Below are 22,500 nucleotides of genomic sequence, written 5' to 3'. Positions count from 1 at the left end.
CCCCTGAAGGGTTATTTGGGAGTTTTTCCTGGTCCGATGTGAGGTTTTGGGGCAGGGATGTCTATGTGTACAGATTGTAAAGCACTCCGAGACAAATTTGTAATTTGTGAAATTGGGCTATACAAATAAACTGAATTGAATTGAATTGCCTACCTGCCTGCATGTCTACCTGCCCACCTGTCTACCTGCCTACCTATCTACCTGTCTACCTGTTCAGGACCGGCTGGTTCGGCACCGTCGTGGAGTACGGCGCCGAAAGGAAGATCAGCCGGCACAGCGTCCTGTCGGCCACCGTCAGCGTGGGCGTCCCTCAGGGCGTCACGCTGAAGATCAGGTACGGCCGACCTTCAGTGTGACCTCAGTGTGACTTCAGTGTGACCTTCAGTGTGACCTCAGTGTGACTTCAGTGTGACCTTCAGTGTGACCTCAGTGTGACCTTCAGTGTGACCTTCAGTGTGACCTCAATGTGACCTTCAGTGTGACCTTCAGTGTGACCTCAGTGTGACTTCAGTGTGACCTTCAGTGTGACCTTCAGTGTGACCTCAATGTGACCTTCAGTGTGACCTCAATGTGACCTTCAGTGTGACCCTCAATGTGACCTTCAGTGTGACCTCAATGTGACCTTCAATGTGACCTTCAGTGTGACCCTCAATGTGACCTTCAGTGTGACCTCAATGTGACCTTCAGTGTGACCCTCAATGTGACCTTCAGTGTGACCTCAGTGTGACCTCAATGTGACCTTCAATGTGACCCTCAATGTGACCTTCAGTGTGACCTCAATGTGACCTTCAGTGTGACCTTCAGTGTGACCTCAGTGTGACCTCAATGTGACCTTCAGTGTGACCTCAGTGTGACCTCCCTCCTCCTCCTCCTCAGGTTGGTGCGGGCCAATCAGACGTTCCTGTTCCCGCTCCACCTGACCGACCGCCTGCTGCCCGGCGCCGTGTTCTACGCCACGGCCGGCCCCCTGCTGGCCGTCCTGCTGCTGCAGCGACTGGTCATCGGCCCGTACACACGGGCCCAGGAGGAGCGGTCAGTACCTCAGCACCTCCTGCCACGTGCTCCACGCCTCCTCCAGACGCTCCTCCCGACACCTCCTCCAGACGCTCCTCCTGACACCTCCAGACGCTCCTCCCGACACCTCCTCCAGACGCTCCTCCTGACACCTCCAGACGCTCCTCCCGACACCTCCTCCAGACGCTCCTCCTGACGCTCCTCCCGACACTCCTTCCGACACTCCTCCCGACGCTCCTCCCGACACCTCCTCCAGACGCTCCTCCCGACACCTCCTCCAGACGCTCCTCCTGACGCTCCTCCCGACACCTCCTCCAGACGCTCCTCCCGACGCTCCTCCCGACACCTCCTCCAGACGCTCCTCCCGACACCTCCTCCTGACACCTCCTCCAGACGCTCCTCCCGACACCTCCTCCCGACGCTCCTCCCGACACCTCCTCCAGACGCTCCTCCCGACGCTCCTCCCGACACCTCCTCCCGACGCTCCTCCAGACGCTCCTCCCGACACCTCCTCCAGACGCTCCTCCCGACACCTCCTCCCGACGCTCCTCCCGACACCTCCTCCAGACGCTCCTCCCGACGCTCCTCCCGACACCTCCTCCCGACGCTCCTCGTCTGCTTTGTGCTCCTCAGAGAGCTGGAGCTGCACAGGAAGAGCTCGGCCACGGACATCGCCAAGAAGAAGCACGAGGCCGAGTCCGCTGTGAGCAAACACCGCCGTGTCCTCCTCCTCCTCCTCCTCCTCCTCCTCCTCCTCGGGTCTGACCTCTCTCCTCTGCAGGTTCTGCTGATGCAGGAGTCGGTGAGGAGAGTCATCGAAGGAGAGGAATCCAAGATGGGTGAGGACACGGAGACGCTTCCTGTTGGTCTGCAGCGGGTCACACTCAGGCCTCAGGTGTGGTGGGGCCCGGCAGGCCCGGCAGGCCCGGCAGGCCCGGCGCTGCAGCTCGTCTCCATGCTGCCCTCACAGGTCGAGCTGGTACATCGGTGCAGGGTGCAAAGATCAGGACGACGACTCTTCCCAACCAGGAGAGGGCGCCGTTGTTAGAAAGAGGAGGGTGACTGTGCTCCTCCTGGTGACCTGCTGACCCCTCTGCTCCTCCAGGCCTCCTCCTCCTGAACGCCTGGTACGGGAAGTTTGTGTCCGACACCAGCCAGAAACAGGAGAGGGCAAAGGTCATCGACGTCACCGTGCCGCTGCAGTGCCTGGTGAAGGACTCCAAACTCATCCTCACCGAGGCCTCCAAGGTGTGTGTGTGTGTGTGTGTGTGTGTGTGTGTGTGTGTGTGACCTGCGTGTCCCCCTCTGCAGGCCAGGCTGCCGGGCTTCTACGACCCGTGTGTCGGGGAGCAGAAGAGCCTGAAGCTGCGGTACCGGTTCCGGGGCACGGTGCATGAGGTCATCGTTGCCGACGGCGACTCGCTACGGATACCCAAACAATGTGAGTGACTCTTACCCAGAAGCCCCGGCGGCGGTACACTGCTGCAGCGTGAGCACGCTTTGTGTTTGTCGTTTCAGCTCACAGGATTGAGCCGGAGTCCTAGGAGCCCAGAGCCCAGACCCCCAAGGAGCCCAGACCCCCAAGGAGCCCAGACCCCCAGGAGCCCAGACCCCCAAGGAGCCCAGACCCCCAAGAGCCCAGACCCCCAGGAGCCCAGACCCCCAGGAGCCCAGACCCCCTCTGTGTTGATGGACTACCTGCTCCTCCCTCTCCTGGACCCCTCAGAGACGCTGATGACTCCTTCATGTCTCACTGGACTCTGGGCTCCACTATGCAGGAGCTCAGAGACCCAGAACCCACCAGAACCTCCTCGTGCATTCTGCTGGACGTTCTCCTCCCTCCTGCCTCCGCTGTGTCGTCATCTTCCTCATGAGGTCAAACAGGAAGGTAACAACGTGAACGTTGAGCTGACGGAGAACTCTTCTTAATGTTCTGCGTCCTCTGGATGACTCGTCTGTTTAAGCCCCGCCTCCTCTACATGGACCCTAACCTCGTCTCCTAGGTTATAATCCATCTGGAGCTCTTTGTATATATGAAATGATATTAACTAAACTTTCCTGAGGTATTTATCATAAGGTGTTATCTTCAGTGTTGGATGTGTTCGAGTGAAGCTTCGTTCCTCTAATAAACGTCACGTGGAGCCTCGTTTCCTGATTCACAGCAGCCAATCAGAGCGCTGCTTCAGTTGGACCTGTGTGAGTGCTGTATGTGTGACGTCACCATATGAGGGCGTACGTGCTGTAGCGCCATCTTGAGGCCAGCAGGAGGACTGCAGCTCCACGTGCTGAGCTGTCCTGTGAAGAACATCCAGGAGCTAAAAGGGAAACTCTTTATTTACAAGTTTCACAGAAACAGTTTGCACCACAGACGCTCTCCAGGAGGAGAACCCAGGAGAACCCAGGAGAACCCCAGCTGCATCACAACGAGCCAACATTAAATACACAAAGTCCTCAAGACCCAGAACACGACGACACACGAGCCTGAAGGAGCGTCTCTGGGTCAGAACATGATTCACATCCTGAGGTCCGGTTCAGGTCTAAAGTCTGGACCCGCCCCCCTTATGGCCCCGCCCCCCTTATGGCCACACACGTTGTTGAATAAGAACTTTCAACCATCTGAAAAGCTTCTGTGGCAGAAAGAGGGACGAGCGCTAGTTCAGTTGTTCTGGCTTCTGGCCTCTGGCCTCTGGCCTCTGGCCTCTGGCCTCTGGCCTCTGGCCTCTGGCCTCTGGCCTCTGGCCTCTGGCTTCATCACGTCGACGCGCTGCAGCCTCAGGTCTCATCAGGTTCTCCAACAGACGTTTAGTTATCAGGAAGACAAACTTGTCCTAGGATAGAAGTCATATGGGCTCTTAAAGAAGTAACAATAACAATAATTAGTGAGGAAAGTGCAAACTGTCTTTTCCACAAGTCCCAGCATGCACCTTGGTGGGACTTCTCTCTTTATGGCAGTTCAAATGTTTCCAGTGTTGAGTAGAGAGGACGTCGAGGCTCGTCACTGATTGGCTTACAGACCGACGTCGTCACTGATTGGCTTACAGACCGATGTCGTCACTGATTGGCTTACGCAGTCTGAGGAAGCAGGAACCAACCGGAGTGAACCTAAGATGACCCCCGGGAACACGAGCGGGGGGCCGGTCCCCCACGGAGTCTATGAGAGAGTTCAGGCGGAGCCTGAAGACCAAGACCTGAATTTGAGGAAGGGTCCAGGGTCCAGGGGTCAGGGTCAGGGGTCAGTCCAGCAGGTGCTTGCGCGGGCCGACCCGTGAGCGGTGCGAGCGGCGTGCGCGCGGCGCCCCGCCCCGGCAGCCCTGGCAGGCGTAGGACTCGGGGACGTGGCTCTTGCGGATCTTGGCGCAGGACAGGTGGACCCAGGTGCTGCAGCGGTGGCACTCGATCATGGCGCGGCCGGCGAACGGCTTCCTGCAGAAACACGTCACCAGGTCCCACGAGTCGTCGTCTGGGGAGAAGCAGAGCGTTAGCCGGGGAGACGCCGCGGGGGAACGGCGCCGCCGGACCGAGCCGTACCCGAGTCCACCATGATGTCCTCGTCCTCCGCCGAGCCGTCCTCGTCCCGGAACACCACCTGCTTCCCCTGGCGGAACACCGTCCGGTTCCCGGGGTGGTTCTCCGCGTCTGGACCGCCCCGGTTCTGACGCTCATTCTCGGGCTCCTCCTTGCAGGGGGCGGGGCCGGGCCGGTTCTGGGGGCGCAGAGGAATGCTGACATGATCCTCGGGCTCTTCCTTGATCGTCCGGCCGCCAGTGGAGACGGGGGGGTACTGCAGCTCCGGGGCCGGCTGAAGCCCACCTGCCTCCCGCTCCTGCCTCCTCCTCCTCCTCCTCCTCTTCAGCTTGTCAGCTCTTCGGCGGTCGTCCGGGTGCAGCGTGGGGACGGCGTGCTGGAGGGGGGGGGAGAGGGGGCGTGGTCAGAGGGCCCAAGACGACCACACGAGGAGAACCACGGGACGTGGACTCACGTCCTTCCGGCTGCGACCGGGCGGCGGCGCTCCGGGCTGGGGGGCCGGGGGGGGGCGCTGGGGGCCGGAGGGCGGCGGCCCGGGGGTCCAGCCGTCACTGTCAGCTGTGCTGCCGGTACTGTTGGGAGGACTGGAACTACTGCGCAGCGGAGAGCCCTGGAGAGGAGAGGAGGAGGAGAGGAGAGAGGATGAGGACACGGCGGTGTTTGCCCTCATCATCTCATCATCATCATATCCTCTCATCATCATCATATCCTCTCATCATCATCTCATCCTCTCATCTCATCATCTCATCCTATCATCATCATATCATCATATCCTCTCATCATCATCATATCCTCTCATCATCATCTCATCATCCTCTCATCCTCATCATCATCCTATCATCATCATCCTCTCCATCCTCTCATCCTCATCATCTGATCATCTCATCCTCTCATCCTCTCCCAACAGAAGAGTCTTTAATCCTCTTCTGACGTCACTAATAAAGACCAACAGAACAAACAGTTCCACCATAAACACAGGAGACCGTGAACGTTACACAGAGAATGGTCTGTGTAACGTTCACTGACCGGCCGTAGGATGTCCTCTCCGTCACCGGGCTGGTTCCCCGGTGGAGGACCGGAGCGCCGCGGTCCGCTCCGCTCCTCGGCCCCGCCGCCCGGACTCACCTGCTGGGGGAGCGGGGTGTAGCCGGCGTACGCCAACACGAAGGTGCAGAACTGGTTGAAGTCCTCCACGGTCCTCCTCCTGAAGCCCTGCAAGAGACGCCGACACGTGAGCTGCGGTCCCGCTGACGGACCCCCGGTGCCCGGTGAGCGGGACCGGAGGGTTCTGCTCGGTCTGACGTTGCGACACACGGAGCTACCGCGAGGCAGCAGCTGGACGAGTGCTAACGCAGTTAGCCCGCAGGCTAGCGTCGCTCAGCGGGGGACACCTACCTCCGACGGGAACGCCCGGGGTGTCGACGGGTCCACGTCGCCCATCCCCGCGCCACGTCGCCCCGCGCCGGGTCGCTGCGGCCCGCGGCCACAAACACGGAGCTACCGAGCTAGCTGCTCGCTAGCCACGCAGCATCTCGGCTAACGAGCCGCTTCTTCTTCTTCTGCTCGAAGCGCGACACCGCTGCCGATGACGTCACCCGATGTCCTGGGAGCGGCAGAGCGGACCTCCCGTTAAACGGTAACGGCTACTCCGGTGTTGGCGTCGGTTCCCCGGGACACCGTGTAACGGTAGCGGTTCACTCCGGGCTGTCACCGAGCAGCTGCCTCCCGGTCAACTTCTCTGATGTTTTATCGGCGTTAGTTTCACCGGCTCGTGGTGCTGAGCGCCCCCTGCTGGGCGGGAGGGCGACGCACACACATACACATAGAGATGTATGCCTTAAAACAGGGGCGCTCACACTTTTTCAGCATGCGAGCGACTTATTATATGACCAAGTCAAGGCGATCGACCGACGGGGGGGGGAGCTCTGCGGCGCACGAGACGGCGGGCAGAGGACTGTTAACGCGACACGTAGAGACAGAAATGACTTGCTGCTGCTGTAATGTGCGCTATAGAGAAAGTGACAGGGGGGCGGGCCAATGTTTGTTTATGTCATGCGATCTACCATACTACCTTAACGATCTACCATACAAAGTCAAAGTCAAAGTCAAAGTCAGTTTTATTTGTCAATTTTCCATATGTGCAAACATACAGAAGATCGAAATTGCGTTTCTCTTCTGTCCAACATAAAGTGAATTGTGCAACATAGAGTGCAAAAATAGTAAAAAACTTGTGAGCATATAGACAACATAAAGTGCATAGACAACATAAAGTGCAAAAATAGTAAGAAACGTGTAAACATATAGACAACATAAATTGTGCTAGCAGCATTCAGACATGTGAGTCTGAAGAGGACGGAGTGGGAGGATGGGGAGAGAGTTCAGCTTCCTGACAGCCTGGTGGATGAAGCTGCTGGACAGCCTGGTGGTGTGAGCCTGAGGCTCGGTACCTCCTCCCAGAGGGCAGGAGGCTGAAGAGACCGTGTGAGGGGTGGCAGGGGTCACTCACAATCGAGGTCGCTTTGCGGGTGAGGCGGGTGTTGTATATGTCCTGCAGGGATGGGAGGGGGGGGAGTGAGGCACCCATGATCCTTCCAGCTGCCTTCACTATGCGCTGCAGGGCGTTCCTGCTGTGGTCTGTGCAGCTTCCGCCCCACACAGTGATGCAGTTGGTCAGGATGCTCTCGATGGTGCCGCGGTAGAAGGTGCACATGATGGATGGGGGGCTCCCTGCTTTCCTCAGTTTCCGGAGGAAGTAGAGGCGCCTCTGTGCTACCTTAACGATCTTCCATACTACCTTAACGATCTACCATACTACCTTAACGATCTTCCATACTACCTTAACGATCTACCATACTACCTTAACGATCTTCCATACTACCTTAACGATCTTCCATACTACCTTAACGATCTTCCATACTACCTTAACGATCTACCATACTACCTTAACGATCTTCCATACTACCTTAACGATCTTCCATACTACCTTAACGATCTACCATACTACCTTAACGATCTACCATACTACCTTAACGATCTTCCATACTACCTTAACGATCTACCATACTACCTTAACGATCTACCATACTACCTTAACGATCTTCCATACTACCTTAACGATCTACCATACTACCTTAACGATCTTCCATACTACCTTAACGATCTACCATACTACCTTAACGATCTTCCATACTACCTTAACGATCTTCCATACTACCTTAACGATCTTCCATACTACCTTAACGATCTACCATACTACCTTAACGATCTTCCATACTACCTTAACGATCTTCCATACTACCTTAACGATCTACCATACTACCTTAACGATCTACCACACTACGCCGCGATTCACCGGCAGGTCGCGATCGACGTATTGAGCACCCCTGCCTTAAAAGGAATGGGAATGGTTTAATAACTATTATGATAACTTATATATTAACTTATGACATCACAAGGAGGGCGCTCGTGTAACAAAGTGAATATATCACGTTTAATTAAATCCGAAAGAAGAGGATTTTGTTCCCAACGGAAGTTCCTTTGGGATGTTCCGGTTTATTAATTTTATTATCTCTGTTTGAACATGCGAGGAGCATCCTGCAGGTTTCTGATGCAGCGAGAGGTTCAATGTTCTAATAAAGATGCTTACACACGACCAACTAACACCATTTAACTGATTTAAGTTACATTACAACAGGTTCAGCTCTTGGTCAACGGGAACTAAATATTTAACCTAATTGCTTGAACTTAAATTGACACTTCACTAAGAGCTGAAACATTCAGTATCTCAACTCATTAGAGATGCAGACTTCAGCATTGGTACAGAGTATATATATATATATATATATATACATATATATATATATAGTTCATTATATAGATATAGTGCAGTACATATGATATATAGTACATAACAAATATAGAATCGTGTGACAGTGGAAGTATAGAATCTAACCCAAATCAAAACAATTGTTGACATTTTTGAATGAACTGTTGATGTTGTCGCACTTATGATCTTCTGCAGGACACCGACATCTGGTTTAAAGCAACGAGTCCAACATCACTTTCACAAACCAAGGAGAAATACAAATATTTATTTTATTTGCAGCAGTTATAATAATCAGTCAGTAATCAGGACACACACACACACACACACAGACAGACACACACACACACACAGACACACACACACACACACACACACACACACACACACACACACACACACACACACACACACACACACACACACACACACACACACACACACACACACACACACACACACACACACACACACACACACACACACTCAGAGCGCTGACACGCCGTGAGGAGAACGTCCTCTGAGCTGGACTCGGACTCCTGACCAGCGAATACCAGCATCCAGCAGCGGGGTCAAAGGTCAGGCCTCAACCCTGGTACCGGTGGTGTGAGTGTGTGTGTGTCTGTGTGTGTATGTGTGTGTGTGTCTGTGTGTGTGTCTGTGTGTATGTGTGTGTGTGTCTGTGTGTGTGTGTCTGTGGAGTATTTCATAGTTATCTTTTAAATGGCACCTCATTAGTTTCCAAAGCTATAAAAATACATCTCTGTGATTAATGATCCACTCCCTGCCTTCAACACCGGGGACTCTCTCCTCTCCTCTCCTCTCCTCCTCTCCTCCTCTCCTCCTCTCCCCTCTCTCCTCTCTCCTCTCCCCTCTCCTCCTCTCTCCTCTCCTCTCCTCTCCTCCTCTCCTCTCTCCTATCTCTCTCCTCTCCCTCTCTCCTCTCCTCTCCTCTCCTCTCTCCTCTCTCTCTCCTCTCTCCTCTCCCTCTCCTCTCTCTCCTCTCTCCTCTCCTCTCTCCTCTCTCCTCTCTCCTCTCCCTCTCTCCTCTCTCCTCTCTCCTCTCCCTCTCTCCTCTCTCCTCTCCCTCTCTCCCTCTCCTCTCTCCTCTCCTCTCCTCTCTCCTCTCTCCTCTCCTCTCTCCTCTCTCCCTCTCTCTCCTCTCCTCTCCCCTCTCCTCTCCTCTCCTCTCTCCTTCTCTCCCCTCTCTCCCTCTCTCCCTCTCTCCCTCTCTCCTCTCCTCTCCTCTCCTCTCTCCTCTCCTCCTCTCTCCTCTCTCCTCCAGGAAGCCATCAGAGGGTGTGGGCGTCGCCCCGCGCGAGCCATCATTTACAAATGAGCCGTAAACACGGGAGGAATACGCTCAATACAAATCTCTTTGGGAACTGTTAAAAACATCTTTAGAAAAAGTGTGAAAAGAGCCCGAGAGGCCGGCCGCCCAGCAAACCCGTCACCGACTCCCACATGCTGCACACGCGTGTGCGACGGCGTGCGGCACTCTAGCTGAAGAGCTTGACGAAGCAGCCCTGGCAGTACGGCTTGTCGTTCTGCTCCTTGAAGGAGCCTTTGTTGAGCTGCTTCAGGCAGAAGGCGCACACAAAGTGCTCCGGGTGGAACTTCTTGCCCATGGCCGTGATGCAGCGGCCCGTGATGGGCTTCTGGCAGCCGGAGCACAGCGAGCCGCGCTGCTCGTGGTAGTGAGACTCGCAGTACGGCTGGCCCTCGTGGTCGAAGAAGCTGCCGTTGACGAACGGCGTGAAGCACTCCTGGAACAGCAGAGGAGAGGAGGTTCAATATATATTTATATAATATATATATAAATATATACACTACCGTTCAAAAGTTTGGGATCACTTAGAAATGTCCTTATTTTTCAAAGAAAAGCATTGTTTTTTTCAATGAAGATAACATTAAATCAATCAGAAATACACTCTCTACATTGTTAATGTGGTAAATGACTATTCTAGGTGGAAACGTCTGGTTTCTAATGAAATATCTCCATTGGTGTATAGAGGCCCATTTCCATCAACTATCACTCCAGTGTTCTAGTGGTACATTGTGTTATCGCCTTAGAAGACTAATGGATGATTAGAAAACCCTTGTGCAATTATGTTAGCACAGCTGAAAACTGTTTTGCTGATGAGAGAAGCTATAAAACTGGCCTTCCTTTGAGCTAGTTGATTATCTGGAGCATCACATTTGTGGGTTCGATAAGACTCTCAAAATGGCCAGAAAAAAAGAACTTTCATGTGAAACTCGCCAGTCTATTCTTGTTCTTAGAAATGAAGGCTATTCCATGCGAGAAATTGCAAAGAAACTGAAAATGTCCTCCAGCGGTGTGTACTACTCCCTTCAGAGAACAGCACAAACGGGCTCTAACCAGAGCAGAAAGAGAAGTGGGAGGCCCCGATGCACAACTCAGCAAGAAGACAAGTACATTAGAGTCTCTAGTTTGAGAAATAGACGCCTCACAGGTCCTCAACTGGCAGCTTCTTTAAATGGTACCCAAAACGCCAGTGTCAACGTCGACAGTGAAGAGGCGACTCCGGGATGCTGGCCTTCTAGGCAGAGTGGCAAAGAAAAAGCCATATCTGAGACTGGCCAATCAAAAGAAAAGATTGGTATGGGCAAAAGAACACAGGCATTGGACAGAGGAAGATTGGAAAAAGGTGTTCTGGACAGATGAATCCAAGTTTGAGGTGTTTGGATCACACAGAAGAACGTGAGACGCAGAACAGGTGAAAAGATGCTGGAAGAGTGCCTGACACCATCTGTCAAGCATGGTGGAGGTCATGTGATGGTCTGGGGCTGCTTTGTGCTGGTAAAGTGGGAGGTACCAGGTAAAAGGGATTTTAAATAAGGAAGGCTATCACTCCATTTTGCAACGCCATGCCATACCCTGTGGGCAGCGCTTGATTGGAGCCAATGTCCTCCTCCAACAGGACAATGACCCAAAGCACACCTCCACATTGTGAAGAACTCTTGAGGGAAGAAGCAGGCAGCTTGCTGTCTGTAATGGAGTGGCCAGTCACCAGATCTCAACCCCATTGAGCTGTTGTGGGAGCAGCTTGACCGTATGGTCCTCAAGAAGTGCCCATCAAGCCAATCCAACTGGTGGAGGTGCTTCAGGAAGCGTGGGGTGACATTTCAACAGATTACCTCAACAAATTAACAGCTAGAATGCCAAAGGTCTGCAATGCTGGAATTGCTGCAAAAGGAGCATTCTTTGACAAAAGCAAAGTTTGAAGAAAAAAATTAATACTTCAAATACAAATCATTATTTCTAACCTTGTCAATGTCTTGACTATATTTTCTATACATTTTGCAACTCATTTGATAAATAAAAGTGTGAGTTTTCATGGAAAACACGAAATTGTCTGGGTGATCCCAAACTTTTGAACGGTAGTGTATATTGAACCTCCTCTATTGAATATATATATATATACAATGAATATATATAATAATATATATATATTATATATATATATATATATAATAAATTTTTAAAAAAAATATATATAATATATATAAATATATATATTGAACCTCCTCTATTGAATATACAGGACTGTCTCAGAAAATTAGAATATTGTGATAAAGTTCTTTATTTTCTGTAATGCAATTAAAAAAACAAAAATGTCATGCATTCTGGATTCATTACAAATCAACTGAAATATTGCAAGCCTTTTATTCTTTTAATATTGCTGATTATGGCTTACAGCTTAAGAAAACTCTAAAATCCTATCTCATAAAATTTTAATATTTCCTCAGACCAAGTAAAAAAAAGATTTATAACAGCTGAGTGTTTGTCAAGGCTCAGGAAACCCTTGCAGGTGTCTCAGTTATTAATTAGACAATTCAAGTGATTTGTTTAATACCCTACTAGTATACTTTTTCATGATATTCTAATATTTAGAGATAGGATATTTGAGTTTTCTTAAGCTGTAAGCCATAATCAGCAATATTAAAAGAATAAAAGGCTTGCAATATTTCAGTTGATTTGTAATGAATCCAGAATGCATGACATTTTTGTTTTTTTAATTGCATAACAGAAAATAAAGAACTTCATCACAATATTCTAATTTTCTGAGACAGTCCTGTATATATAAAATGAATATATATATATATAATAATTAGGGCTGTGAAACGATTACAATTTTTAATCAGGTTAATCACAGGTTTCTGTGGATTAATCATGATTAATCCCATATATACATTCAGGGTTTTTCCTGGGTCAATATGGGTCTTCGGTGCTCCCAATTTTTTTTTCTCATCTGTTCGTTAAGTGAGTGATCAGCAGCTGGCCGCTCGGTCCATTCGCGCACCTCACAGTTGCGTATTGATCAGACAAGAAGACACGCTTATCAACTCCAGTGTTTCCCCTCCTATTATAACAGGGGAAATCTCCACCACACCCTGTAATTTTCGTCTACCCCCCCCCCGTGAACAATTCTCGGCTCACATGAGCAGATGCGCTACCGCATCGAAGCTCTGCGGCACCGCGATCAACATATTGAACACCCCTGCATTAAAACATTAAAGAGCCGAGAGTTTTTTTCAGCGTGAGAAATACGATGTGTGGCGGGAGTGCGTGAGTTAAGACCGAAATGCGTGAGTCTCACGCTCAATGAGTGACACTTGAGAGCCCTGCATTGCTCACCAGTGCGCGCGCCAGCATCGGAGCTCTGCTGCGCAAGCCGAGAGAAGAGTTGTTGACAGGGGGGGAGGTGGGGGGGGGTGCAAGTGACTTTTTTTCGTCCGAGCTCTGCGGCGCGCGAGACGGAGATCGGAGTCGTGTTAACGCGACACTAGAGACAGAATGACACGCTGCTGGAGAGACGACCAACAACAGACGGATTGGAAGCTCATTCTGCGCACGCGTTAAATGCGTTAAAAAAACAAAACTAGTTAAACCTGTAATTGAATTAACTGAGTTAACGCGTTATTTTTCACAGCACTAATAATAATATATATGTTATTATATATATTATGAATATATATATATATATTATGAATATATATATATGCCTATATATATTATATATTATGAATATATATATATATATATGTGTATATATATATATGTATGTAAATATATAGATATATGTATATATATAATATATTTATATTATGAATATATATATATATATAATATGTATATTATATATATACATATATATAATATATATATGTATATATACATATTTATATATGTATATATAAGTATAAATATATACACATATATCTCTATATTTACATACATATATATATAAATATATATATATATACACATATATATATATATATTTACATACATATATATATATACACATATATATATATATTTACATACATATATATATATAATTATAAATATATATATATATACACATATATATATATTTACATACATATATATATATATACACACACGTGAGGATGGGTTCTGGTGATGCTCACCCTGCAGACGAAGCACTCGGGGTGCCACAGCGAGTTCAGGGCTGAGATGTAGTTCTCCAGGATGGCTCGGGTGCAGCCGCCACACTTGGGGGCGAACATGTCGAAGTAATCCTTCCTGCAGAACGCCTTCCCATCCTTCTCGTGGAAACCTGTAGGGCGGCAGCGACACACGCGTTCACCGGCGGCTTCCGTTCGATCGTAAGAGGTCTACATTGAATCAATTGCGAGCGGTCGGTACCTTCCGGTCCGAAGAAGGCTCCGCACTGGGCGCAGAAGAAGTGCTCTGGGTGCCAGGTCTTGTCCAGAGCCGTCACGACTCTCTGAAACAAGAGCAGCGCGGAGCGGTCAGGCACTCACAGGAGATACCTGGCTCTGCCACCAGGGGGAGCAGTGGTGACACGTGCATTGAAACCAGCACAATGAAAACACAGCTGAGCAAGTCACAAAGTGAAGAAAAATCATTAACGTTTACATATAATAGTTTGTGTGTGTGTGCGAGTGTGTGTGTGTGCATGAGGCACTGACATCCAGGATGGGTCCGTTGCAGTAGTGGCAGCGCGGGGAGAACAGGGTGTGGTAGTCCTTCTCGCAGTACGGCTGGCCCTCGCGCTCAAAGAAGTTCCTGGAGCCGATCTCCTCCTGACAGTGAGAGCACACAAAGTGCTCCGGGTGCCACGTCCGGCCCATGGCTGTCACCACCTGGGCACACGCGGTGCGTTCAGGGGACACGAGCAGACACGCGGTGCGTTCTCTGACTCCTCTGACCCCTGTGACCTTCTGACCCTCTGACCCCATGACCCTCCGACCCCTGTGACCCTGTGACCCTCTGACCCCGTGACCCCTGTGACCTTCTGACCCTGTGACCCTCTGACCCCGTGACCCTCTGACCCCGTGACCCTCCGACCCCGTGACCCTCTGACCCTCTGACCTGACCCTGTGACCCTCTGACCCCGTGACCCTCCGACCCCTGTGACCCCGTGACCCTCTGGCCCCGTGACCCTCTGACCCCTGTGACCCTCTGACCCCGTGACCCTCCGACCCCGTGACCCTCTGACCCTCTGACCCCGTGACCCTCCGACCCCGTGACCCTGTGACCCTCTGACCCCGTGACCCTCCGACCCCTGTGACCCCGTGACCCTGACCCTGTGACCTCTGACCTGTGACCTCTGACCCCTGACCCTGACCTGACCCTCTGACCCTGACCTCCGACCCTCTGACCCTGTGACCTCCGACCCTGTGACCTCTGACCCCTGACGACCTCTGACCCTGTGACCTCTGACCCTCTGACCCCTGTGACCCTGTGACCTCTGACCCCTGTGACCTCTGACCCCGTGACCCTCTGACCCCTGTGACCCTCTGACCCCTGACCTCTGACCCGTGACCCTCCGACCCTGTGACCCTGTGACCCTCTGACCTGTGACCTCCGACCCCGTGACCCTGACCCCGTGACCCTCCGACCCCTGTGACCCTCTGACCCCGTGACCCTCCGACCCCGTGACCCTCTGACCCCGTGACCCTCCGACCCCTGTGACCCTCTGACCCCTGTGACCCTGTGACCTCTGACCCTGTGACCTCCGACCCCGTGACCTCTGACCCCGTGACCCTCTGACCCCGTGACCCTCCGACCCCTGTGACCCTCTGACCCCTGTGACCCTGTGACCCTCTGACCCCTGTGACCCTCTGACCCCGTGACCCTCTGACCCCTGTGACCCTCTGACCCCGTGACCCTCCGACCCCGTGACCCTCTGACCCTCCGACCTCTGACCCGTGACCCTCTGACCGCCCTCTGACCCTCTGTGACCCTCTGACCCCGTGACCCTCTGACCCCGTGACCCTCCGACCCCGTGACCCTCTGACCCTCTGACCCCGTGACCCTCCGACCCCGTGACCCTCTGACCCCTGTGACCCTCTGACCCCGTGACCCTCCGACCCCGTGACCCCTGTGACCCCTCTGACCCTGTGACCTCTGACCCCGTGACCCTCTGACCCCTGTGACCCTCTGACCCCGTGACCCCTGTGACCCTCCGACCCCGTGACCCTCTGACCCCGTGACCCTCCGACCCCGTGACCCTCTGACCCCGTGACCCTCTGACCCTGTGACCCTCTGACCCCGTGACCCTCCGACCCCTGTGACCCTCTGACCCCGTGACCCTCCGACCCCTGTGACCCTCTGACCCCTGTGACCCTCTGACCCCTGTGACCCTCTGACCCCGTGACCCTCTGACCCCTGTGACCCTCCGACCCCTGTGACCCTCCGACCCCTGTGACCCCGTGACCCTCTGACCCCTGTGACCCTCTGACCCTCCGACCCCTCTCCGACCCCGTGACCCTCTGACCCCTGTGACCCTCTGACCCCGTGACCCTCCGACCCCGTGACCCTCTGACCCCTGTGACCCTCCGACCCCTGTGACCCTCTGACCCCGTGACCCCGTGACCCTCTGACCCCTGTGACCCCGTGACCCTCCGACCCCTGTGACCCTCCGACCCAGACCCGTGACCTCTGACCCTGTGACCTCTGACCTGTGACCTCTGACCCCGTGACCCTCCGACCCCTGTGACCCTCTGACCGACCTCTGACCCTGTGACCCTCTGACCCCAGTGACCCCGTGACCCTCCGACCCCTGTGACCCCGTGACCCTCTGACCCCTGTGACCCTCTGACCCCTGTGACCCTCCGACCCCTGTGACCCTCTGACCCCGTGACCCTCCGACCCCGTGACCCTCTGACCCCTGTGACCCTCTGACCCCTGTGACCCTCTGACCCCAGTGACCCTCCGACCCCTGTGACCCTCTGACCCCTGTGACCCTCTGACCCCGTGACCCTCCGACCCCGTGACCCCGTGACCCCTGTGACCCTCTGACCCCGTGACCCCTGTGACCCTCCGACCCCGTGACCCTCTGACCCTCTGACCCCTGTGACCCTCTGACCCCGTGACCCCCCGACCCCTCACCTGGCCCACGATGGGCTTCCTGCAGGCGCCGCAGACCCCCTTGGCCACGGTCTGGACCCCCAGCCGCTGCAGGTCGGACTGCAGGCTGCCCAGCATGTTGTCCAGCTTGTTGGCCCCCGGCTTCGGGGCCCCGCTGGGGGACGTCTGGCCCTGGACCTGAGCACCAGAAACACACGAGGTCAAAGGTCAACACGGCCCCTGAGAAATGTAATGCTGCCTGATGTCACAGAGGGGCAACACGCCCACAAGGCCCTCAGATGATCATCCAACAGCCTGTTGTTGTTGTTGTTGTTGTGTCTCTGTATCGCCCATACTGCACACACACATCAATACATCAATCATTTTAAATTATTTAAAAAATAAAAAAAATATAAGAATAACATTGAATATGATTTATGTGTTCTGTTTGTTTGGTGTTAAAAAAATCTAAGAAAGGCCGGCGGCCGCCTCCTCACGACGAGATGACCCCATGTGACCTCAGAGTGTGTGAGTGTGTGTGTGTCTGCGTGTGTGTGTGTCTGTGTGTGTGTCTGCGTGTGTGTGTGTCTGTGTGTGTGTGTCTGCGTGTGTGTGTCTGTGTGTGTGTGTCTGTGTGTGTCTGTGTGTGTCTGTGTGTGTGTGTGTGTCTGTGTGTGTGTCTGTGTGTGTGTGTCTGTGTGTGTCTGTGTGTGTGTGTGTGTGTGTGTGTGTCTGTGTGTGTGTCTGTGTGTGTCTGTGTGTGTGTGTGTGTGTGTGTGTGTGTGTGTGTGTGTCTGTGTGTGTGTGTGTGTGTGTGTGTGTGTCTGTGTGTGTGTGTGTGTGTGTGTGTGTGTGTGTGTGTGTGTCTGTGTGTGTGTGTCTGTGTGTGTGTGTGTGTGTCTGTGTGTCTGTGTGTGTGTGTCTGTGTGTGTGTGTGTGTGTGTGTGTGTGTGTGTGTGTGTGTGTGTGTGTCTGTGTGTGTGTGTCTGTGTGTGTGTGTGTGTGTGTGTGTCTGTGTGTGTGTGTGTGTGTGTCTGTGTGTGTGTCTGTGTGTGTGTGTCTGTGTGTGTCTGTGTGTGTGTGTGTGTGTGTGTGTGTCTGTGTGTGTCTGTGTGTGTGTGTCTGTGTGTGTGTGTGTGTGTGTCTGTGTCTGTGTGTGTGTGTCTGTGTCTGTGTGTGTGTGTCTGTGTGTGTGTGTGTGTGTGTGTGTGTGTGTGTGTGTGTGTCTGTGTGTGTCTGTGTGTCTGTGTGTGTCTGTGTGTCTGTGTGTGTCTGTGTGTGTGTGTCTGTGTGTGTGTGTGTGTGTCTCCAGCTCTGAACAAGTTGAAGCCTTAAAAACTGAAAACTGAAGAACGTGTTATTGGCAAAACAAAGAGGCGTGTCCTCCTGACCCCTGACCTCAGGCCCCCCCCTCACGTTGCTCTGGACCTTGAAGTCGGACAGCGAGGCCATGAGCTCGTCCAGCTCCCGCGTGGCGGAGGAGGCCGACATGCGCGCCGCCTCCTCGTCTCCGGCGCTGCAGACGGGGGGCGGCCTCTGGAGAGAAAGACCACGTGAGGCGGTCTGTGGGGGTCTGTGGTGGTCTGTGGGGGTCTGTGGTGGTCTGTGGGGGTCTGTGGTGGTCTGTGGGGGTCTGTGGTGGTCTGTGGTGGTCTGTGGGGGTCTGTGGTGGTCTGTGGGGGTCTGTGGTGGTCTGTGGTGGTCTGTGGGGTGGGGTCTGTGGTGGTCTGTGGGGGTCTGTGGGGGTCTGTGGGGGTCCCTCGCGTACCTTCGGTGGGGAAGGCGGGCGCGCTCTGCTGCACGGCGTTCAGCTCCAGCAGCAGCCGGTCCAGCTCCGACAGGTTGCTGCCCAGAGAGGTCATGACCCCGGAGGACGGGTCAGCGGCCTTCTGCTTGTTAGGGAAACTACAGAGAAGAAGACGCATCGTCATGAGACTAGAGGCGAGAGACCAGAGACCAGAGACTAGAGACTAGAGACCAGAGACTAGAGACCAGAGAGACTAGAGACCAGAGACCAGAGACCAGAGACTAGAGACCAGAGACCAGAGACTAGAGACCAGAGACCAGAGACCAGAGACCAGAGACTAGAGACCAGAGAGAGACTCGAGACCAGAGACCAGAGAGAGACTCGAGACTAGAGACCAGAGACCAGGAGACAGAGACCAGAGACCAGAGACTAGAGACCAGAGACCAGGTGAGACAGAGACTAGAGACCAGAGACTAGAGACCAGAGACCAGGTGAGACAGAGACTAGAGACCAGGTGAGACCAGAGACCAGAGACCAGAGACCAGAGACCAGAGACCAGAGACCAGAGACCAGAGAAGAGACCAGAGACCAGAGACCAGAGACTAGAGACCAGAGACCAGAGACCAGAGACCAGAGACCAGAGACCAGAGACCAGAGACCAGAGACTAGAGACCAGAGACCAGAGACCAGAGACCAGAGACCAGAGACCAGAGACCAGAGACCAGAGACCAGAGACCAGAGACCAGAGACCAGAGACCAGAGACCAGAGACCAGAGACCAGAGACCAGAGACCAGAGACCAGAGACCAGAGACCAGAGACCAGAGACCAGAGACTAGAGACCAGAGACCAGAGACTAGAGACCAGGACCAGGACCAGAGACTAGAGACTAGAGACCAGGACCAGAGACTAGAGACCAGGACCAGAGACTAGACACCAGAGACCAGGACCAGGACCAGAGACTAGAGACTAGAGACTGAGACAGGACCAGAGACCAGGACCAGAGACCAGAGACCAGGACCTGAGACCAGAGACCAGGACCAGAGACCAGGACCAGAGACCAGGACCTGAGACCTGAGACCAGGACCTGAGACCAGGACCAGAGACCAGAGACCAGAGACTAAAGACTAGAGACTAGAGACCAGGAGCAGGACCAGAGACCAGAGACCAGAGACCAGAGACCAGAGACTAGAGACCAGAGACCAGAGACCAGGACCAGAGACCAGGACCTGAGACCTGAGACCAGAGACTAGAGACCAGAGACCAGGACCTGAGACCAGAGACCAGGAAGGACCAGAGACCAGAGACCAGAGACCAGAGACCAGAGACCAGAGACCAGAGACCAGGACCAGAGACCAGAGACCAGAGACCAGGACCAGACCAGAGACCAGAGACCAGGAGACCAGAGACCAGAGACCAGGAGACCAGAGACCAGAGACCAGAGACCAGAGACCAGAGACCAGGACCAGGAGACCAGAGACCAGAGACCAGAGACCAGAGACCAGAGACCAGGACCAGAGACCAGAGACCAGGACTAGGACCAGAGACCAGGACCAGAGACCAGAGACCAGAGACCAGAGACAGAGACCAGGAGACCAGAGACCAGAGACCAGAGACCAGAGACCAGAGACCAGAGACCAGGAGACCAGAGACCAGAGACCAGAGACCAGGAGACCAGAGACCAGAGACCAGACCAGAGACAGGACAGAGACCAGAGACCAGAGACCAGAGACCAGAGACCAGAGACCAGGACCAGAGACCAGAGACCAGAGACCAGGAGACAGGAGACCAGAGACCAGGAGACCAGAGACCAGAGACTAGAGACCAGAGACCAGGACAGAGACCAGAGACCAGGACCAGGACTAGGACCAGAGACCAGAGACCAGGACCAGGAGACCAGACCAGGACCGAGACCAGGACCAGGACCAGAGACCAGAGACCAGAGACCAGAGACCAGGACCAGGACCAGGACCAGGACCAGAGACCAGAGACCAGAGACCAGAGACGAGACCAGAGACCAGAGACCAGAGACCAGAGACTAGGACCAGAGACCAGAGACCAGAGACCAGAGACTAGGACCAGGACCAGACCAGAGACTAGAGACCAGGACCAGAGACCAGAGACCAGAGACCAGAGACCAGAGACTAGAGACCAGAGACCAGAGACCAGAGACTAGAGACTAGACCATGGACCAGAGACCACAGACCAGAGACCAGAGACCAGAGACCAGAGACCAGAGACAGGACAGAGACCAGAGACCAGAGACCAGAGACCAGAGACCAGAGACCAGAGACCAGAGACCAGAGACCAGAGACCAGAGACCAGAGACCAGAGACCAGAGACCAGAGACCAGAGACCAGAGACCAGAGACCAGAGACCAGAGACTAGAGACTAGTGACCAGAGACCAGAGACCAGAGACCAGAGACCAGAGACCAGAGACCAGAGACCAGAGACCAGAGACCAGAGACCAGAGACCAGAGACTAGAGACCAGAGACCAGAGACTAGAGACCAGAGACCAGAGACCAGAGACCAGAGACCAGAGACCAGAGACTAGAGACCAGAGACCAGAGACCAGAGACCAGAGACTAGAGACCAGAGACCAGAGACCAGAGACCAGAGACCAGAGACCAGAGACCAGAGACCAGAGACCAGAGACCAGAGACCAGAGACCAGAGACCAGAGACTGAGACCAGAGACCAGAGACCAGAGACCAGAGACCAGAGACCAGAGACTAGAGACCAGAGACTAGAGACCAGAGACCAGAGACCAGAGACCAGAGACCAGAGACCAGAGACCAGAGACCAGAGACTAGGGACCTGGCCAGAGACCAGAGACTAGAGACCAGAGACTAGAGACCAGAGACCAGAGACTAGAGACTAGAGACCAGAGACCAGAGACCAGAGACCAGAGACTAGAGACCAGAGACCAGAGACCAGAGACCAGAGACCAGAGACTAGAGACCAGAGACCAGAGACCAGAGACCAGAGACCAGAGACCAGAGACCAGAGACTAGAGACCAGAGACCAGAGACCAGAGACCAGAGACCAGAGACCAGAGACCAGAGACTAGAGACTAGAGACCAGAGACCAGAGACCAGAGACCAGAGACTAGGGACCTGGCCAGTCCTACCTGTACACGTGGTCCTCCTCCCCGGTGGGCTGAGGGGGGCCGGTGCCGTCTCCAGGGCTCCTGAGGGCCTGAGGAGGAGAGGCGGTCCAGACGTTAGTGTGTGTCACCGCCAGGCGATGACACACAGGTACGGCCTCACCTCTCCTGGTCCGTTCAGCTCAGTGGGCGGGGCTTGGGCTGGGGAGCGGCCGAGGTCCTGCTGGTGCTGCTGGTCCTGACCCCCCACGGGGAAGGAGTAGGCGGACTCGGCGGCCAGGAAGAGCGGCGGCTTGGAGATGTGTGACGTGGTGGACTCCAGGTCCGCCAGCAGAGCGTCTGCAGGGACCACAACAAACACCTTTCAGTCTTCACTCAGGGAAGCACAGACCACGAGGAGACCGCTGCTCTGGCTACTCAGTGACCTCCAGACAGGCCAGGAGCCAGGGCCTCACACACAGGGCTCCTCAAGAGAACCACCACAGGGCCTCACTGGTACCCCGCAGGTAGAGGACTCACACCAGTACAGGGACTGGGGAGCAGCTCAGCCTGGAGAACTGGCCACTCCTCTGACGCTGAGCGCGTAAACATCGTGACAGATTCTACAGAAACGTCTCAGCGTGACATCATCGCCCTGAAGGACGCTGTGAAGGTCATCATCTGGGAGTTCAACAGTCAGAATCTTAAAGTAATACCAGAACTGAGACAAAGTTATTTTCCTAAAGAAGTTCCAATGATTCGACCTGCACGACACGAAGAAGAAGAAGAAGAAGTCTACCATCAGCATAACAAGAGCTGAGGAGGAGGAGGAGGAGGAGGAGGGCTCAGTGGGGCGGTGGGTCGGGGTCGACCCCTCTGGGGTCAGAGATACTCACAGAGCGACGGCTCTCCAAGACGACGCGGCCGACTGGTGAGACG

General features: G+C 53.8%; 3 protein-coding genes across 3 annotated transcripts in view; 1 reads left to right on the top strand and 2 right to left on the bottom strand.

Annotated features, from left to right (window-relative positions):
- The window catches only part of LOC130208974 (dnaJ homolog subfamily C member 11-like), a 10,176-nt gene extending 7,021 nt beyond the window's left edge, over positions 1 to 3,155 (top strand). Inside the window, exons 10-16 of the mRNA XM_056438447.1 lie at positions 218 to 334; positions 877 to 1,032; positions 1,648 to 1,717; positions 1,796 to 1,853; positions 2,120 to 2,262; positions 2,326 to 2,455; positions 2,533 to 3,155. Of these exons, the coding sequence (XP_056294422.1) occupies positions 218 to 334; positions 877 to 1,032; positions 1,648 to 1,717; positions 1,796 to 1,853; positions 2,120 to 2,262; positions 2,326 to 2,455; positions 2,533 to 2,558 (700 nt within the window). The 3' untranslated portion in view covers positions 2,559 to 3,155. The remainder of the gene's footprint in view (positions 1 to 217; positions 335 to 876; positions 1,033 to 1,647; positions 1,718 to 1,795; positions 1,854 to 2,119; positions 2,263 to 2,325; positions 2,456 to 2,532) is intronic.
- A 175-nt stretch (positions 3,156 to 3,330) lies between these two features.
- Positions 3,331 to 6,273, bottom strand: phf13 (PHD finger protein 13). Its single transcript, XM_056437516.1, has 5 exons — positions 5,935 to 6,273; positions 5,665 to 5,751; positions 4,994 to 5,149; positions 4,543 to 4,915; positions 3,331 to 4,474 (listed from the first exon to the last, which is right to left on the bottom strand). Exons 1-5 carry the CDS (start codon positions 5,977 to 5,979, stop codon positions 4,248 to 4,250), a joined length of 888 nt encoding a protein of 295 aa, XP_056293491.1. The 5' UTR covers positions 5,980 to 6,273; the 3' UTR covers positions 3,331 to 4,247.
- Positions 6,274 to 9,578: 3,305 nt separating this feature from the next.
- LOC130208326 (paxillin-like) overlaps positions 9,579 to 22,500 on the bottom strand; it is a 13,087-nt gene continuing 165 nt past the window's right edge. The window contains exons 1-10 of the mRNA XM_056437370.1: positions 22,458 to 22,500; positions 21,746 to 21,921; positions 21,607 to 21,674; positions 18,499 to 18,635; positions 18,129 to 18,313; positions 16,773 to 16,928; positions 14,348 to 14,521; positions 14,061 to 14,142; positions 13,823 to 13,971; positions 9,579 to 10,128 (exon numbers count right to left, since the gene is read on the bottom strand). The exon at positions 22,458 to 22,500 is cut by the window's right edge and continues 165 nt beyond it. Coding sequence (XP_056293345.1) covers positions 9,862 to 10,128; positions 13,823 to 13,971; positions 14,061 to 14,142; positions 14,348 to 14,521; positions 16,773 to 16,928; positions 18,129 to 18,313; positions 18,499 to 18,635; positions 21,607 to 21,674; positions 21,746 to 21,921; positions 22,458 to 22,500 — 1,437 coding nt within the window. The 3' untranslated portion in view covers positions 9,579 to 9,861. The remainder of the gene's footprint in view (positions 10,129 to 13,822; positions 13,972 to 14,060; positions 14,143 to 14,347; positions 14,522 to 16,772; positions 16,929 to 18,128; positions 18,314 to 18,498; positions 18,636 to 21,606; positions 21,675 to 21,745; positions 21,922 to 22,457) is intronic.

The sequence above is a fragment of the Pseudoliparis swirei genome, chromosome 18, assembly GCF_029220125.1.
Source record: "Pseudoliparis swirei isolate HS2019 ecotype Mariana Trench chromosome 18, NWPU_hadal_v1, whole genome shotgun sequence".
Lineage (NCBI taxonomy): Eukaryota > Metazoa > Chordata > Actinopteri > Perciformes > Liparidae > Pseudoliparis > Pseudoliparis swirei.
This window is presented reverse-complemented; position numbering and strand designations above follow the sequence as displayed.